At 37.3% G+C, this 13,976-nt stretch overlaps 1 protein-coding gene across 1 annotated transcript; it reads right to left on the bottom strand.

Annotated features, from left to right (window-relative positions):
• Nucleotides 1–505: 505 nt before the first annotated feature.
• cenpi (centromere protein I) lies at nt 506–12,398 on the bottom strand. The gene is made up of 20 exons (XM_051127049.1): nt 12,120–12,398; nt 11,742–11,879; nt 11,443–11,561; nt 10,832–10,939; nt 10,649–10,697; nt 10,514–10,560; nt 10,302–10,391; nt 10,075–10,206; nt 8,107–8,232; nt 6,940–7,060; nt 6,740–6,834; nt 6,404–6,521; nt 6,109–6,173; nt 5,740–5,849; nt 4,221–4,356; nt 3,923–4,047; nt 2,341–2,389; nt 1,668–1,886; nt 1,202–1,243; nt 506–1,072 (listed from the first exon to the last, which is right to left on the bottom strand). Exons 1-20 carry the CDS (start codon nt 12,283–12,285, stop codon nt 932–934), a joined length of 2,196 nt encoding a protein of 731 aa, XP_050983006.1. The 5' UTR covers nt 12,286–12,398; the 3' UTR covers nt 506–931.
• Nucleotides 12,399–13,976: the final 1,578 nt, after the last annotated feature.

Raw genomic sequence — 13,976 nt, forward strand, 5'->3', positions numbered from 1 at the left:
TAAATTTACTGAGGTGCGCAAACTAATCCATTAAAAAAGCTAATTGTGTATGCAAAATTCAATATAGCCGTTTTAAACAATTCATACTTTAAAAAAACAACTATACTTTGAGCCAAATATCACACAAAAGCTATAAATATTTGCAAGTTACCAAGTCCCCAATTAAGTCTTGTTTAATATTCCCATAAGAGTGGGTGCGGCTTCCGGTCTCATCGCGTCCAGCTATTTTTAGCTGTGCTTGTTTTGCTATTTGATATTCCAAATAGTGCCTTACAATATTATTTTAATGTATTATCTTAATTATGAGCACACTGGTTTGTAGTGCAAACAGTTTTACCGTTTACAGCACGTTGTTACTCTTCTCATTATTTCCCTATGTAGCGGCTAATGAACCGGAAGTCTCGCCCATAGGCTTACTTCCGAGTTAAAGAAAAAAGTGGATACAGTTGATCAATTACAAAAAAAGTTCAAAAACCAGTAACACACTGCTTTACCTCATGCTGGATCTGAAACAAAGGATTTATTTTAATGTCAGTCCGTTTAAATATACACAGCCGCATTTGGTTTTACAAGAGTAATCAAGACTATTCAACGATCTTTGATCATCAGTTTTAAATCATCATAAATAATGGGATTTGTATTTTAGATGGCAGTTAAAGCAGTCACACTTATGCTTTTGTTTTGTTTTTTCCACATATCAAGGCTGGATCATTGTTTTTAGTTGTTTTTTGTGCACAAAAGATAAAAAGCAGAAACAGGGTTAAAAATATACACAAAACTAGAAAAGACTTGAAAGTAACAAAGGGGCTTGTAATGTACATTTAGTATTTACAGTTATGCAAGTGGTTCCTTTCTGCCCTCTTACGGAGGATGACTATAAAATATATACATGTTTTATGAACACCCCTGACACCTGGATTTCCTGCCAGCGTTAAGGCTGACTGGTGGGCTGCCTGTCATCTTGACTACTCGACGTGGAGCCGTGCCCAGTGTTGGTCCGAATAAAGTTGTTGAGGCCATCAAAGCCTTGATTAAAGAGAAACTCCATATACCAGTTCCAGTACTTCCCGGTCTGCAAACATGAAAAGAAGAGTTACCGTGTGGAATATTACAAACGTATCTAGAAAGACATAAAAACATGCTCTCATGTTGATCTGAATGAGTAGTTTTTAATAAAAAGGAGATGATATAACATTACTACCTTTATGGAACAAAGATCCACGTTCTTCCTCTCCGGCCAACACTGATCAAGAGAACACATAAATATTCATTGTTCTCCCTTTGCTCTAAATCTCAATAGTATACTGGTGAATGTTGCAGTTGGACCAAAAAAGGTACTTGTATTATTAAAGATGATGAAAACTCCAGTCTCACACAGCTTTCATGAATAATAAAATGTGGTTCTGTATTAATGGATCCTCTATAAAAGATACATTAATACCACATTTATCTCCTTGTCCAATCCTAAAGTTATTAGTGAAAAGTGGAGGCTGTGCCGTCCTGAGTAGTGACACAAGGCTTTACACTTGAGGTAATATAATCATCTAATTAGCTTGCGCAGCTGAGTCCTTTCCTTTGCCCCAAATGAGATGACAGTCAAGCATCAACTGTACTATTATAAATTCTTGTGTTTTTAAATGTCGCTAGTGTGAGAGCATCTCACTCACCCTCTGATGAAACTCGATGGCATAGCTGAAAAGCGCCGGGTGGTGGATGAGGTCGAAACGGCACCAGGGTTCTGCCACTTTGCTTAGAGCGATAAGATCCTTGTCAATCTCAATGTCTGAACCAGGGATGCACCACCAAGAGTTCCACATGGAGTTTACCATGGCTTGAAGGTTTCGATTAAACTCCTTGTATGTGTTTCTGCTAATGTGGAATGTTTGCTGTAATGTGAGAAAATATTAAACATGAAACTAAATGAATAAGTCAACACCTTGTGCTTGTGAATATATTAACAACATGGTGCCACTAAAGGGGTCTAATGGGTTACAGAGTGAGGCAAGAATCACCCTGAGTGTTAATAAAAAGTATTTTAAATGGCAAAAGTGCAATGCTGTGATCAAATTATTTGGCCATTCCATTTACTGCAATACCAGTGCCATGCTTTGTCTCACTGGGATTCAATCAAGAAGACTCTGTTCTCCTTTCATCCCCAGCAGGAAAGGTGAGGATTACAGCAATAGCCTCCAAGAGCTTCATTGTAAATTCTTAAAAGCAGCTTGAAGGTCCTTTTAATTTACCTATGAGTAAATTATTCAGACACAAAACCCCTTGCATACACACAGTTGGCTTTTCATGACTTTGCTGGGTGTTCATTTGACACAGTATCCTCATTACCTCTCTCTGCTGCTCTTGTTTCTTAGCCAAGGTCAGATTCTTCCGGTACCTGAGAAAGGATACAACAACAGGATTATATTAATAATGTTAATATACTAGAGTTATTAGTTCTACTTAAAAAAGACAAGACATGAAAACGTTTAAGTCAGACTTACACTACAAGTCTGGGGTCAGTAAATTAATACTTGCATTCAGCAATGACACAGAGTAATAATGGTACTTTTAAACTGTAATCTATTTGAAGGAATTAGTTTGAGGGAAATCAATGTAAAAATGAATATTTTGGCTTGTAAACATTTGAGAATATTAACTTTCCACTTTGACTTTTTCCTCAGGATGTTTAAAGTAGTTCATTTCTAGAACAAAAATTTACAGATAATTTACTCACCCCCTTGTCATAGATGTTTGTGTCTTTCTTCAGTCGTAAAGAAATAGTTTCTTGAGAAAAACATTTAAGGATTTTTCTCCATATAGTGGACTTCTATGGTACCCACGAGTTTAAACTTCCAAAATGTAGTTTAAATGCAACTTCAAAGGGCTCTAAATGATCCCAGCCGAGGAAGAAGGGTCTAGCGAAATGATCGGTTATTTTCTTAATAAGAAAAAAAAAGAAAACAAACAAAAAAAAATTACTATTTATATATTACCCTTTTCTGTAAAAGGTGTTTGACCCTCCTTTGCATGTTCACTTTGTAAACAATGGGTTGGTACTTCTGCAGTGATGTAGGACTAGTTTGAAGTTGGAGGAGAAATTGAGATGGTTTTTCGACATACCCTAACTGTATTGACCCGGATTACACAGAGTACCCATATGCATTGCTGAGCTAGACAAGACGAGCATTTGAGGTTAAAAAGCATAAAAATTGTACTTTTTTTTATTTATTTTTTATTTTGTTTTTAGAAAATACCCAATCATTTTGCTAGATAAGACCCTTCTTCCTTGGCTGGGATCATTTAGAACCCTTTGAAGCTGCACTGAAACTGCATTTTGGAAGTTCAAACTCGCAGGCATCATAAAAATCCACTATATGGAGAAGAATTCTGGAATGTTTTCCTCAAGAAAAATCATTTTTTTACGACTGAAGAAAGAAAGACACAAACATCTTGGATGACAAGGGGGTGAGTAAATTATTTGTACATTTTTGACATTGGGGTGAGCAATTCTTGATAGAATTTTCATTTTTGAACTATCACTTCAAACGTTAGCTTCATATGGCATGATGGCAGATGTTTGATTTTTGAGTGAAACTATCCCTTTAAGGCTTCACAGCAGCACTGAAAGGTTTGCGTGCCGAAGCACATAAAAGGATCTTCATACTTCATTTCATCTATTGCTTACAGGCATCATGCCATGGCAATGTAACGCATTTGAAGGTTCAGGCTGTTGCCCTCAGTTCAGCCAGCGGCACACAGGTGTGCCACTGCCATGGGAACTACACATGCGACAAACAGGAACCCAGCTCACTCACCCAAACGTTCCAGGAGATGCCCTTAATCTAGCATGGCCAGGCTAACATTTCAAGCAGAAAATCTCTGAGTAATAAAACGACCCATAAAGCTTATTATAGCTCACATACAGTACCTGTACATGATGTAGCCAAGCCGATCAACGCTGATAGAGTCTGTGGCAAAGAGAGCCGGGTAGAAAACCCCAGCCGGGGGCATGATGACCAGAGGCAAACTGTACTTTAAAAACATGTCACACACCTAGACATGACGAGAAAGAAATGTCTGCATTAGCACACAACAGTGATTGTTGTACTAAATCTAACTAGACAAAAATCAGCACATAAATCTTAGTAAAATTCAGGCTGGAACTTCAGTTGATGTCACTTTGCCAAGAACATAATGTTAATTAAGTTAATCATAGCTGAGTGTACCGTCTCATAGAAAGCAAGTGTCTGGTTGAGCAGAAGAACATGGCAGTTCTCCAGACGGAGTCCCTCAGATGCCAGCAGTCCCACAAAGCGAACCAGCTCCATAACTGAGTCCATGAAGCCAGACAAGGTCATAGTCCTAGGAAGAGGAGTGCATTATTCTTTTCACTCACTTTTTTAAAAGCACACACAAAATAACATGTGAAAAACGAGTTTTCCCTTGCAGAGCGTACAATATTTCTCCAAGAGAGAACAATAAATCAGCTTTAAATCACACCTAGTACACACCAGATGTGTCTTTGTGCTATGCTTGGCACCCACACACATTTGCACAGCACAGAGACCCTAAGCGAAAAAGGGAATAATGGGTGTATCGCATTGATGCATGGCACACCGACGCAGTCAAAAAGGGTTTTGCCCTTGATCATAATTTCTCCTTCAGCTGTGCACTTCAGTAATGTAATAAAAAAATAACCAAATCAGCAGTGAGAGAGAAGCAATACACGACAGGCGAGGGGAAAAATCCACCGCACTTCATTACACACCGTTCCACAGAACACTTTTAGGGTAAACGAGGTTCAGACGGAGCCCGACCACCGGAGCAGTTCATTGATCTCTTTTAAATATAAAATATAGAGAAACCCGCAGTGGTAAACCTCAGGCAAGACTTTTAACAGTACAATCATTGGAGTGTGGTCCCATTTCGTCAGATTATTTCTCCAATGTTTTCCAAGACAGTGAGTTTTTGACAGAGTCATTAAAAAACTCTTAGAGGATTCGGTAAAGTGCAAGTCACATTAAAGAAAACAGCATTTGCAACTTGTTTAAATTCTATAAAGCAACATGTTTCCAAAAATATTTAGCTGGAAATTATGCTGGGATTTTATAAGGATTTGATTGGACCATATGAAATGAAATATTTTGGGCTTTAATATTATTGGTTAACAGCATTTTCTCTGTCTACATGGTCTTGGTTACATCAGCAAAAAGAAACTGCATATTTTGTAAATTGCTTTTGAAAATTTGTTGATAACTATTGTGACCCTGGAGCACAAAACCAGTCATAAATAGCACGGATATATTTGTATTTACAATACACTGCATGGGTCAAAATGATCAATTTTTCTTTTAGGCAAAAAATCATTAGGATATTACATAAAGATCATGTTCCATGAAGATTTTGTAAATTTCCTACCATAAATATTAAAACTTAATTTTTGATTAGTAATATGCATCGCTAAGAACTTAATTTGGACAACTTTAAAGGCGACTTTCTCAATATTTTGATTTTTTTGCACCTTCAGTTTCCAGATTTTCAAATAGTTGTATCTCGGCCAAATATTGTAATATCCAAACAAACCATACATCAATGGAAAGTTTATTTATTCATGATGCATAAATCTCAATTTCCAAAAAATTGGTTTTGTGGTCCATGGTCACAATTATGCAAAATAAGACTAGTGATCGATTATTCTTAAACAACTAAATACTGTATTTTATTCCATATTTTTGGTATACTCACATTGTGCTGTTGCTGTTAAGACTGATGTCCAAACCGCCCTCCGATGCACTGACGGAATGCCATGTCAGCCACTTCACCAGCATGCTATTCAGACACTCAATGACACTACACTGGAGGAGGACAATGTGAAAAGGCACATTCAGATAAGGGCGAAACAAAATCAAACCCTGCTTTCAACTGCTGTGAGCTTAATCACAACACCACTCAAATAAAAATCGCAGGAAGTGTAAAGATTCTTTGTGTAGAAAGAATAATTCACTTATGTCTGTACTATTTAAGCATTCATTGACAAAACGGTTCATGCGGTCAGCTTGTCCTTGATACAAACAAATAGGAAAGGAAGACAAACAACAAGAATAACATACAAACCTTGAAAAATACCGTGGAGGTAAAATAAAGTTGCTTCAGCGGCTCAAAGAGAAGCTTATGCATGTCTATAGATACAGAAAAGAAACATTAAGTTTGTGTTTCACTTATATTATTAATTCTGCACTAATGAAATATGATGTCTGATCAGTAAACAATGTAGAAATATAATTATTACTAGAGGTAAGGACATTTCACAATAAACAAAACACTAAATCAGCAAATGCAAAAAGTTACGTGAGTACAAATGTTTTTTTTAAATCCTCTTGGTTGCAGCAGAGGTAATTGGGACACTTACAGAAGCTTGGCATCAAGGGGATGTCACTGAGAAGATCCAGGATCTGCGGCCGAAGCAGACAGCCATCCCACACACTCAGGAACTTATAAAGAAAACTCTCCGTGCTGGAGAATCCCTCCTGAGAACAATGTACAAATACAAAGCCTGTCAAGATGGGATTTTACAAGTGAAGAGATCATTCAGGAACGCAGAAGAGATAGAAAGCAAGGCAGAAAAATGATAGATGTCCTGGGGTTTGGGGAATAAACCTGCCACATGTTTCTTATATTAAACAGCCAACCTTGAGGCTGCCAAGGTTAATTTGGGTAATACTTGTCTTCTGTTGCTTGGTCATACCTGCAGGAACTGCTGTGAGAAGAGGATGGTGCTCAGGAAGCGACAGGCTTCAGAAGTGTTGTCAGAACTCCCATCCACAGGACATAGTAAAAACTCTGTCCAAAACACACAAGAACTAACATTTGAATTGGGAACTATAAAGGCAGGGATAAATTCAGATAAGCCTGAAAAGGTTCGGTATTATGACATGGAAAACATACCCTCTTGCAACGAGTGTCCAAGCCAAAAGTTAAGGCGCAGGAAGGCAGATTCATCCTGTACGCAGTCCAGGTAATGCAAAGCCAGAGCCGATCCCAGAAGCGAACCCATCTGGGCAGGCAGCTGAAAACAAGTTATGACTTCAGCATTAAGCAGCAATATGCTATATACAATACGCATTTGCACAACAGAGACAGTATATCATAACCAAGAGCTGTCAAAACAGCTGGAGGCAAATAAACCAATTCAGTCATACTTCTGGTCCTTTGAGACCTCTTCTGAAACTGACAGTTTAGTACAACAGTTTAGATGAAACACATTCCACCATTCTAACTCTTTTCGAAAACTGTAATTTGTGTCAGTCTACAAACAGCTGCCTCACAATATGGGCCTTCAACAAATAATAAATAAATAAAGCTAAGTGACAGATTGACAACGGACATGGCTGAGTCTTTCTGTAATTAACAAGCAAATGTATCATTCATCTGAGAAACGACTGATTCTAATGATGGGGCTGCCACAGTGAGAAAGAATCAATGATCTTTCCCCATGGCCACAACTGAACTGTTTTTTTTTTTTCCACTTGACTTACTCCACCAGCTTCTTTCTCAATCCTTCCTTGTTGCAGACTGCAAAACCACTCTAACAAGTAGTGCAAGAACACTGTGGCGATATTCATTTTAAGAAGCAGAATGAAACAAATGTCTGCAGAACTTTAAAAGAGATTTAATAAGGCTTATCAGGTTAGTGGATGTGTCAAGTAGACCTCAAACACTATAAACATTTCATGATTGCCAATTCATGTAATATATTGTTGAGCACTTAGAGGGGCAACAGTGTTGATGAACATTAAACAAGTCTAAGATTTAATTTTACATCTGAGATGTTTGACTACTGTGAAAGATTCTGCAGACTTAACATGCTCATTCAGTAATGTGAAAGCTTAGCTCCACCAAGTGGTTGAACCACACTAGTGCAGATCTGTTTTGGTTTGCACTGTGATGCAATGAATATTATGCAATGTGGCATTTTGTATTTAAAGAGCCATGACTATAATATCCTATTTTATTGCTAGTCAAAAAAAAAGGGAAAGCACCACTGGACCCAAATAACACTTAATTCTATAGACAATGTATATTGTGAGTGAAAGAAAAAGACTTGTGCATTACCTCTATATTGTGGATGTTCTCAAGTAACTCTTTGAAGGATCTAAGCTCCTGCAGGCGGAAGACCCTCTTGCTGGAGTTGCTGTCAAATGCCGAGCTCAAGGGAGGTATCGCTAGGTGATGTAGTTTCTATGGACATGAGATACATTCAGATTATAGATCTAAATTCAAGATTTCTATACATTTCTTTTTGGCCCCATTCATATAATTTCAGAAAAAATTAACTTTAAGAGTGGAATATACAAGGATAGTTGTCCACGCCAATTTCCAGTCTGGAGTAGTCTAGTTGACTAGTGCCGACTTTAGAACATATACACTGCATCTGAACATGCCTACTTCCGTAATATGTAATAGTATTGCATTATCTTACAATATGCTATTTTACCCAATATGGTATAATTTTACTCCAAAATATGATATATGTTTATAAAAGTAATCAATAGACTGATCAATATGATGATTATTCCAATAGCGGATGTCTTAATACATACTGTGAGCCTTAAGGTGTCCTTCATTGGGTAGTACTGGTGATTTCCATTGGACTGTACTAGTGAACTTAAGTGAACCAATGAACTTTGGGTGATTTCCATAATATGACAGGTACAATGTAAACAAGTTTGATGTTTGACCACCTCCAACCAATAGGAGGCAGCAGATTAAAAGTTATTTTAAAAATGGTTGGTCTGGCCAAATTCCACCATTAAAAAAAATAGGTTAGATGGGGCAGTAATTAATTGTGGCAAACCAGACAGGTGTAACCAATTAAAAAAAAAAAACGGAAAGAAATCCATCAGCTGTTCCATGACAGTAACAAAAAAAACAGTATGTAAAAAGAATAGTATGTTCAAATTTAAAGTATTCATAAACCAGTAGGCGAAAAGTACCAAGGTTACCCCACTATTTCCAGTGAGATTCTGAAGTTTACTACCCCATGAGGCCACAGGAGAGTATTTGTGAACTGCATGGTACACATGACACAACTAACACTGGTAGGTCACATAACATTAACAACATGGGGGATGAAGCACATCTAAATGTAATTTATACTACACATTACTCACATTCATACTTAATATAACATACTTTGTGACCATTTAAAAAAAAAAAAAGTTTCAAACTAAATATGGTGCTACCAGACAGAGTATGTAAGACACAGCTACATTGTTTTCATTTGTCATGGGTCTCCTGGCAATAAGCTGCATTGTGTTCAGAACAATCTGAAAGTCTGGCAGCATGTAATGCTGCCCCATCATTTAGTCCTGGTTTCACAGATAGGCCATAGTTCAATTAGGATATTTAGGATTTTTCTTTTAGTTGAAACAGTTCAGACTTGCATTTGAGTCTGAGACTAGGTCTTGTCTGTGAAACCAGAGGTTAGTGTATCATGCCCAGCTTTTAGGTAAGTTTTAAAAGAGTTTTAAAATCTGTTAAAGGGATAGTTCGGCCAAAAATTAAAAATTTGTCATTAATTACTCACCCTCATGTCATTCCAAACCTGTAAGACCTTTCTTTATCTTCAACACAAATTAAGATATTTTTGATTAATTCCGACAACTTTCTGACCCTGCATAGACAGCAACATAACTACCACGTTCAAGGCACAGAGAGGCAGTAGGGACATCATTAAAATAGTCCATGTGACATCAGTGGTTCAACCTTAATGTTATGAAGCTACGAGAATACTTTATCTACGCAAAGAAAATAAAAATCACTTTATTCAACAATTCCTTTTCTTCCGTGTCAGTCTTCAATGTGCATTTACGACAGTTCTTGAATTACAGTGTTGTATTTGTGTTCTGACGATGAACAAAGGTCTTACGGGTTTGGAACGACATGAGGGTAAGTAATTAATAAGAATTTAAATTTTTGGGTGAACTATCCCTTTAAAAGTTGTGATGTGTTTTACAGCCCTTAATTGACAAGTGAGTGTTATGTGAAGCTCTTTAAAGTATTACACAGATGACATCTTACCCTCTTTCGGGAGGATGGCTTCTCTTTCACATCCAGGCTGAGGCTCTGGTCAGCTAAAACGGCACCCTTGTTTTTCCTCTGCACAGCACTCAGAGCCACTTTCCAGGTGGAGTTGTGATTCTTGAATCCAGTCTGGGAAAAAAAAAGGCAGTTTAAGAGACTGAAACACCTGGCAGAAGAACAAAGCTCTGCTGGAAAAAAACTGTAACTATAATGAATACACTAACCCTGACTCTTGATGGAAGAGAGAGTGTCACTAGGTCTGGACGGAACACTTTGTAGAGTGCTAGAAGTTGTGTGAGAAATGGTTGTCTGCCCTAATAGGAAAAAGGGAGAAACACAAAGTACTTGTCATTTGAAATGTATCCAATTAAAAGAAACATTCTTTACCACTACAAGTAATCTACAATTATAATTAATTTTAAAAGATAGTCTTTACCATTTTGGCCTGAATATCCAACAATTTCCTGACTCTGTATGGGTGAACTATGAAAGTGAAAAAATAAAAATCAAAGCAAAGCAAATAACACTGTGCATTTACAGACAAAACAAAGACAACTCAACAACAACTCACCATGTTCCCGCATGGTTAAAAGGTACAACAAGTGGCAAACAAAAGGGCACTGGAAGAAAAAAAAATAGCATTGTAAATCAACATGAAAAACCTAATTTTAATGCAATTATAAAACATATGCCAGCAGACTTACAACACACATATTCTAAATTTAAAAAGAAGGATTTGTGAAGCACAACTAACCAGATTTTCTTCCATCACAAAGCTGAAAATGAAGCCATAAATGGATCTTAAGTTGTCTTTGCAGTCAATCAGGTCAAAAACAGTAAGTACCCAGCGGACAAAGAGAACCTTAAAAGAAAACATGTTATTAGGAGAGTGTACCAAATGTTTAAAATTGCAATTAAACAGTGACAGATTTTGTTCCTCCATATTGTGGCAAACATTTAGAGTATAATGGATTATCAAACGAAGAAAAAAAAAAAATGCCAGAGTGACACACTCAAAAATGGAGTCAGATAAATGCAAGCCTGAAGGGGTAGGTTTAAGCAAACTACATTGTCAAAGTCCCCCTTAAGTACACAAGTAGAGAGAAGTCTGTCATTCCACCAAAAGACTGAGTTTTTGATATTTTGATTTAAATAACAAAAAGCCCTTATTTATTAAAAAATAAATAAATAAATAAACAAGTAAAAAAAAATAATAAATGATAAAAAAGGAAACATATGGACAAGTCTTTCACAATAAGATCTAAAAACATATTTAGAAAATAGATTCATTTTAATTCTGAGACCTATGAAGCAAAAGTAAATTACCAATTTCACCAATGACCAGGTACAACTGACAGCTCTTACCTGTGCATTCATTGGCATCTTCCCTACACATAGCCACGACACCCCCTTCACGATGGCCTCCTGTGGCACCACCGTGGCAGGTATAAGAAACTTGAGCACCCTAGTACAGTTCGCAGTTCCTGTTGGATAAACTGAAATTAATCACCATAAACTACTACTGGCACTCAGCAGAATGAGGATGAGCAACCATGTTTGATTGCGATGTCACTGCTGTAATGTTTCTCATGATGAATTCCTGCTCATGTTGTAATGTAAACAAACACAGCTGAAGAAATCTGTGCAACCTCTAATTATATTACCTGCATTGAGGCTTAAAGCCAAGTCCAGTAGCACTGTGATGACCTCCGGAGGAAGACCCTTACTGAGAGCCACTGTCTCCACCACCACCATATTCCTCTCCAGCTCATCATTTCCCCTGACTACTGTGCCAGCTTCCACTGTAACATACAAAAATACATGTAAACTGATATTATGACCCCTAGATGTGATATAGTAACGTCATCTGATGACGACACTCTCACAAAGATAAACAAAAGACGTCTTAACGTCGCCCAGAGACGAGTTACTAAAGGAAAACAATGACTTAAATAAATAAATAAAACGTTCCTACTATTAAACTGTAACCCTTTAAGATTGTTTTGATAACACGTTACTATAATGTTGTACGCTGCACTTACCCTGAGACAAATACTTCACTGCGCGACCAAAGGGATCCGCCTCGCCTTTTCTCTTTTCTTTTTTTTCTGCCAAACGCAAACTTCTATTGCTCGCAGAAGAGGCGGAAGAGTCTATTTCTCCGGATGGTTCCGAGACTAACCCCGCCAGGTTAGATAAATCAGCCATTCTTTCGCTACATAATATTATTTGTTATTTCTCGCGTGTTTGTCTCGGCCGCTGCAGTCACCCATTCAAACCAAACGCCAAATCTGCCGCGACCGTTTGGACATGCGCACTGCATCACTTCCGGTTACTGTCTGCCACCAGTGCAACGAACTGAAAGCTTTACTGCAGCTGTATAATAAAAACAAGTTATTAATATATGATTGTGTTTCAGAATTGATTTTTTTTACACTGAATTCGTAATATGCGTTTATCCTTATTAATGTGTTAAAAGATGCAAATTAGATCCACTCGCAAAAAATACCAGGGGGAAGTTCCACGATATTTTATACGGATAATATTTACACGTGGGTAATGTATTGTTCTAAAGGGTTGTTTTTGGCTTAGGCTTGTATTCATAAAAGTCCAATCTCTCATTATTATTATTATTATTATTTCCAAGATATGACAGGTTGCTACTCAGAGCCAGTGTTGCCAAGTCCGCGGTTTTGCCGCGGAATTGAGCTACTTTAACACTGTTGCCGCGTGTTGTTTTTGGATGTCCGCGGCTTGAAGCCCAATAATGTGTATTTTATCCCCCGGAATGCGTTTTTTAACGCGGGACCCCACTCGAAACGTGACTGGGCTAGTTTTGAGTAGCAGTTGGGCGGGTTTTGTTGTGAAAACCTGGCAACCCTGCTCAGAGCACTACTGATACATTCTTCTACTTCATGTGATGTTTTATAGTGTTTGGCAAACCAACGTAGAAAGTGCATGTCCGCCACCTATTGGACTGGGGTGTGCAACGTCAACGCGGTTGAAAATGAATTAAAATATACACTATAACAGCAGAACATCAGAAAAAAAATTTACTGAGACAGAAAAAAAGATACTGAGTTGACTATATTTGATATGTTGGTATTCAAAGGTAAGAACTATAAAAGAAAAAGCTCAACAACACTATTATGTGATCAGTGACACATACTAAGAATATACTCAACTTTAAACATTTCTTTTGCTGGATTGAAAATTATTTTATTTGTGAGTATATTTATTTTTGTTTGTAAAACTGATTTCCACTGAGATTAAATATACTGAAAATAAAAGGGCAAATAGCAATGGATTCTGTTTACAATAAGTGAAATAGTATTTTCTTAGCAGTATACTATGTGCAAATAGCGATAGATTCTATTTACACTATGTTAAAATAGCAGGATTTTCTGCTATTCATAATACTTAATGCAAATAGTGGCAATTATCTGCACTTCAGTATTGTAGTACGTTATAAAACAGTATGCAAAAATAACGTATTGAGTGTAAATTATAATTTTAATTCAAATTATTAAATGGATGACAATATAAGCCCTCCGATGTGATATGAGATTTGAAAAGGGAGAAAAAAAAGTTTGGCTAAATGCGGATTTGAACGTGGAGCCATTGCGTCAAAATGACTAAGGCACGCGTTTCATCATCTAGACCACGTGAGTGCAGCTATTGGGGGACTATAGTGTTTTGTAGTTTTGGCTAGCCCTGTCACACGTTTGTGGCCGGGGTTACTGTAAATAGACACTTTGAATAGGGGTAATCCTTATTTTTTCTGTAAGAGTGGTCGTCGCCCATTTGTAAATTGTATGGGTCTGGCTTCCGGCCTGCATCCAACTATTTTTAGCTATACAAAACAGCTGGTTTTACCGCTTAATATTGCAAATTGGTGT

The sequence above is a fragment of the Labeo rohita genome, chromosome 14 (assembly GCF_022985175.1).
Source record: "Labeo rohita strain BAU-BD-2019 chromosome 14, IGBB_LRoh.1.0, whole genome shotgun sequence".
Classification (NCBI taxonomy): domain Eukaryota; kingdom Metazoa; phylum Chordata; class Actinopteri; order Cypriniformes; family Cyprinidae; genus Labeo; species Labeo rohita.